This window comes from Nicotiana tomentosiformis, chromosome 8 (genome assembly GCF_000390325.3).
Source record: "Nicotiana tomentosiformis chromosome 8, ASM39032v3, whole genome shotgun sequence".
Classification (NCBI taxonomy): Eukaryota; Viridiplantae; Streptophyta; class Magnoliopsida; order Solanales; family Solanaceae; genus Nicotiana; species Nicotiana tomentosiformis.
Genome location: NC_090819.1, coordinates 78,651,987 through 78,656,884, shown reverse-complemented (window position 1 = coordinate 78,656,884; position 4,898 = coordinate 78,651,987). Strand labels below are relative to the sequence as shown.

The 4,898-nt window shown below is 36.7% G+C and overlaps 1 protein-coding gene across 1 annotated transcript; it reads left to right on the top strand.

The window, feature by feature from the left end:
* The first annotated feature begins 1,347 nt into the window (after window positions 1-1,347).
* Window positions 1,348-4,666, top strand: LOC104084647 (trifunctional UDP-glucose 4,6-dehydratase/UDP-4-keto-6-deoxy-D-glucose 3,5-epimerase/UDP-4-keto-L-rhamnose-reductase RHM1-like). The gene is made up of 3 exons (XM_009588563.4): window positions 1,348-1,504; window positions 2,270-3,813; window positions 4,042-4,666. Exons 2-3 carry the CDS (start codon window positions 2,296-2,298, stop codon window positions 4,483-4,485), a joined length of 1,962 nt encoding a protein of 653 aa, XP_009586858.1. The 5' UTR covers window positions 1,348-1,504; window positions 2,270-2,295; the 3' UTR covers window positions 4,486-4,666.
* Window positions 4,667-4,898: the final 232 nt, after the last annotated feature.

Genomic DNA, 4,898 nt, shown 5'->3' with positions numbered 1-4,898 from the left:
GATACAAATAAGGCACGATCTCAAATAGGCTATGTGTTTACTTGTGGAGGCACTGTCATATCTTGGCGATCGATTAAGCAATCAATCATGGCTACTTTATCTAATCATGCTGAGATAATTACTATTCATGAAGCAAGTCGAGAATGTATGTGGTTGAGGTCTATAATACGTCTTATCGAGACAAATATGGTTTGAAATGTGACAAACTACCCACGATTTTGTATGAAGATAATGCAGCATGCATAGCCCAATTGAATGGAGGAGTCCTAAAAGGAGATAGGACAAAGTGCATTTCACTGAAGTTATTTTTCACACATGAGCTTCAAAAGAATGGTGATATCAATGTACAACAGATTCGTTCAAGTGATAATATGGCTGATTTGTTCACCAAATCTCTACCGACGTCAACCTTCAAGAAGCTAGTGTACAAGATTGGGATGCGTAGGTTCAAAGATGTGAATTGATGCACTTATCAAGGGGAGTTAATACACGTTGTACTCTTTTTCCCTTATAAGGTTTTGTCCCACTGGGTTTCCTTGCAAGATTTTTAGCGAGGTAACTAAAAGGCATATTTCTAAATATGTGTACTCTTTTTTCTTCACTAGAATTGTTTCTCATTGGGTTTTATTTTAGTTAAGGTTTTAACGAGGCACATTATTTATTGAGGAGGGGGGGGTTATGAATAGAATTGTACTTAGAGGGAATGTCTATCTTTTAGAGAGTTTGTTACTTTGTGGCTAAGTCATTTTCTCCCTATAAATAGAGGGGTCTTACCCATTATAATTCATCCCTAAATTCAATAAGAATTACCTCTCTTTTCCTTGCAATATTATTCTTTTCCTTATTGTTTTATTTCAAAAGATAATTTTTAGGAAACTGCTCCTGCTCAAAAGTACCAAACACCTCAAATTTTTACGAAAGTAATTTTTTTTTGGAAAACAAATGTTTTGGCCTCCAAAAAGTTTTGGCAAGCAGGCTATAAGATGTATAATAACACAAACATCCACTTAAATAACTTAAATTGGTCCATCCTCTCTATATCTCTTCTTTCACTAGAGTGATGAGTTTTCTTTTCTCTTTCTTTCCAAATAGGTACGTTATGACTGCCTCTTTAGTTGATTTTAGTATGTTCGAATTCAACTTCATGTTTCAATTATCAATTACATAGAAGAGAAAAAGACATGTGGTCATTATAAAAAGTGTAGAGGTGTCAAAGTGTAATATAATCTAATCTCGTTGGCATATTTCTTTCAACCTGAAAAAGAGGAACTAGAGACCCGCCTAATCTCTACTACTTTTGCTATCTTCACGCATCATCAACAGTCGTACGTACGTATCTCTGCTACTTTTGTTTTCTCTACCTTTTTACTCTCTTTCCTTTCCTTCAACGTAACTGTCACTAAATTCATGCATTAGAGTCTCTTTACTTCATTTCCTTCTTTTTTTATGTGTACAATCCGTGTTATTTCCTCTGACGATTCTAAAATTCCATGAAGTGAAAAGTGTAAGTCAAAATACTGTTTGTTTTTTTTTCTATTTGTTTGTGTTGTTGGTATCAATTTGTTGGTGTTATTGATTCAGTTTTCTATTGGTTGCATAATATAATCTTGAATTTTTCTTTGAAGATAATTTTTACTGTATTTATCAAGATTTATGCGTTAAAATCAAATAAAAAGAATCCCATTATTCAAACATGTCTAAAATAAACTAGAATTAATTAATCTGAAGTGTAAAAGAGTAATGGTCTCCACGGATAAAGAGGTGTGTTGATCCGGGATTTAAATTTGATGGGAGAAATATTAATGTTCTCACTTCTCACCACAAAATTCATTACACTTTTGTGGGTTCAAAATTCTTTAAAAATAAGGCAGTCCGGTGCACAAAGCATCATGCGTTCACGCAGGGTCTGGGGAAAGGCCGCACCCCAAACGGGTTCAAATTTAGTATAGTGATTTTTCACGTTTATATATATTTCCATGTAAAATATATTTGGTCCAGTCTAACCCTTTGAAACTATATTACATCACCTCTGGCCCAAGACATATCATTTTCTCCATTTAGAATGATGAAATTGATTGTTCCAGAAATTCATGATATATAGTCAACTCTGATCACTACGTATAAGAGCGAAGGTAGTTGACTTCATATTAGAATAGCAAGAAGTATTACTTTTAAGGTCAGTAGAACTAATAAAACTTATAATGCTTTTGTTCTTTTTTTTCATGTTAAGCAAAAGCCTAAATGTTTCTTCCCTATGATTCTGTAACAGTGCATTAAAACAGCAGAGAAACAAGGATGTCCGAACCAACTCCTTATGTACCCAAAAACATCCTCATAACTGGTGCAGCAGGCTTCATTCCATCCCATGTAACCAACAGATTGACCAAGCTTTATCCTGACTACAGGATTGTTGCTCTTGACAAGCTCGATTATTGTTCGAGCTTGAAAAATTTGGAGCCGAGTTACTCATCTCCTAATTTCAAATTTGTCAAGGCTGATATTACAAGTGCTGATCTTATCAACCATCTTTTGGTTGAGGAGAAGATTGACACAATTATGCATTTTGCAGCACAGACTCATGTGGATAATTCATTTGGAAATTCATTTGAGTTCACAATCAATAACATTTATGGTACACATGTACTTCTTGAAGCTTGTAAGTTGACTAAATCTATCAAGAGATTCATTCATGTTAGTACAGATGAAGTTTATGGTGAGACTGATTTGGAGACTGACATTGGCAATCCTGAAGCTTCTCAACTCCTTCCTACTAATCCATATTCTGCTACTAAAGCGGGCGCTGAAATGCTTGTCATGGCTTACCATAGGTCTTATGGCCTACCGACAATCACAACCCGAGGGAATAATGTGTATGGACCAAATCAGTACCCTGAGAAGTTGATCCCAAAGTTCATTATTCTTGCCATGAAAGGCGAGCGTTTGCCAATTCATGGGGATGGATCGAATGTTAGGAGCTATTTGTACTCTGATGATGTTGCTGAGGCATTTGATGTGATACTGCATAAAGGGGTGATTGGACATGTGTATAACATTGGCACTAAAAAGGAGAGGCGAGTTTTGGATGTGGCTGAGGACATATGCAAATTATTCGGCTTGAATGCTCAAGAAGTGATCAAGTTTGTGCAAGACAGGCCGTTTAATGACCAAAGGTATTTCTTGGATGATCAAAAGCTTAAGAAGTTAGGGTGGCGAGAACAGACCTCTTGGGAGGAAGGACTAAAGATGACTCTGGAATGGTACACCAAAAATCCTGATTGGTGGGGTGATATAACCGGAGCCCTTCACCCGCATCCAAGAATTTCCAACATTATGCCTTCACATGATGAAGGGTGCTTGTTGCAGCTTATAAAAGGAAGCAAGAAAGGCTGTGGCTCAGACTTAAAGTTCTTGATTTATGGAAAAAGTGGTTGGATCGGAGGGTTGTTAGGAAAGATTTGTGAAGAACGTGGAATAGCATACGAGTATGGGACAGGACGACTGCAGGATAGGAATTCGCTAATGCATGACATGATAAGAGTAAGGCCGACCCATGTTTTCAATGCGGCTGGTGTTACTGGGAGGCCTAATGTGGATTGGTGTGAATCACATAAAGTAGAGACAATTAGAACTAACGTCGTTGGTACACTAACTTTGGCTGATATCTGTAGAGAAGTGGATATCTTGGTGATGAATTTCGCTACAGGATGCATTTTCGAGTATGACGAGAGGCACCCACTAGGCTCAGGTATTGGATTCAAAGAGGAAGACAAACCAAATTTTACAGGATCATTCTACTCCAAGACCAAAGCCATGGTAACTAATTCATTCTGATTAAGCATTTCATTGCTACTAACAAGAACTCTTTTAAAGCACAGGCAAATATTTAGTTGCCTTGTCTACAATTAATGGCCTTTTCTTGAGCAACAATGGAACAACACATGACCCTTGGCTTTAATGCCAGAGGCAGCAACTACATTTACATTTTCATTTTAATTTGATTTCTATAACATAACAGCTGAAGCATTCTGTTAATATCTGTAGGTTGAGGAGCTTCTAAAAGAATATGAGAATGTTTGTACCCTCAGAGTGAGAATGCCAATATCATCTGACCTTAGCAACCCGAGAAACTTCATCACAAAGATCACGCGTTATGATAAAGTGGTAAACATACCAAATAGCATGACAGTGCTAGATGAGCTGCTACCAATCTCTATTGAGATGGCAAAGAGAAACTGCAGAGGAATATGGAACTTCACCAATCCAGGAGTTGTGAGCCACAATGAGATTCTAGAGATGTACAGAGAATACATAGATCCCAACTTCAAGTGGCAGAATTTTAATCTTCAAGAACAAGCAAAAGTGATCGTTGCACCGAGAAGTAACAATGAGCTTGACACGACAAAACTGAAAAATGAGTTCCCTGAATTGCTATCGATCAAAGATTCGATCATCAAGTATGTCTTTGGACCAAACAGAAAAACATAAAACTTCAAAATTCAGAGTCTTTTTTTGATTTTCATCAATCTCTTTGTTATAGTTACTTGAGGTTGTAGTTTTAGATACATAATGTGATTCAGGTACTTCCAATGTTCCTTTTCTTGATCCTCAAATGTCATCTTATTTTTCCGAGCTCAGTGAAATCTACTTCACTTTCATTTTTGCCAAAGTCCTGTTGCCTGCAAACATCGAACATGATGGCTTGATTTCTTTTCATTTGTTCAGTAGTTTCCAATCTAAATATAGTCTGGCAGCTTTTGCGAATGACATTATCTATTACTACTATAAAGGGCATTTGGATATGTGCATGCCCCGCAGCCTTTTCAATTCAATAAGCTACCAAATTCGACTAGCTCAAATATTATGGATGACAACTCATCAAAACCACTCATATAATCTTT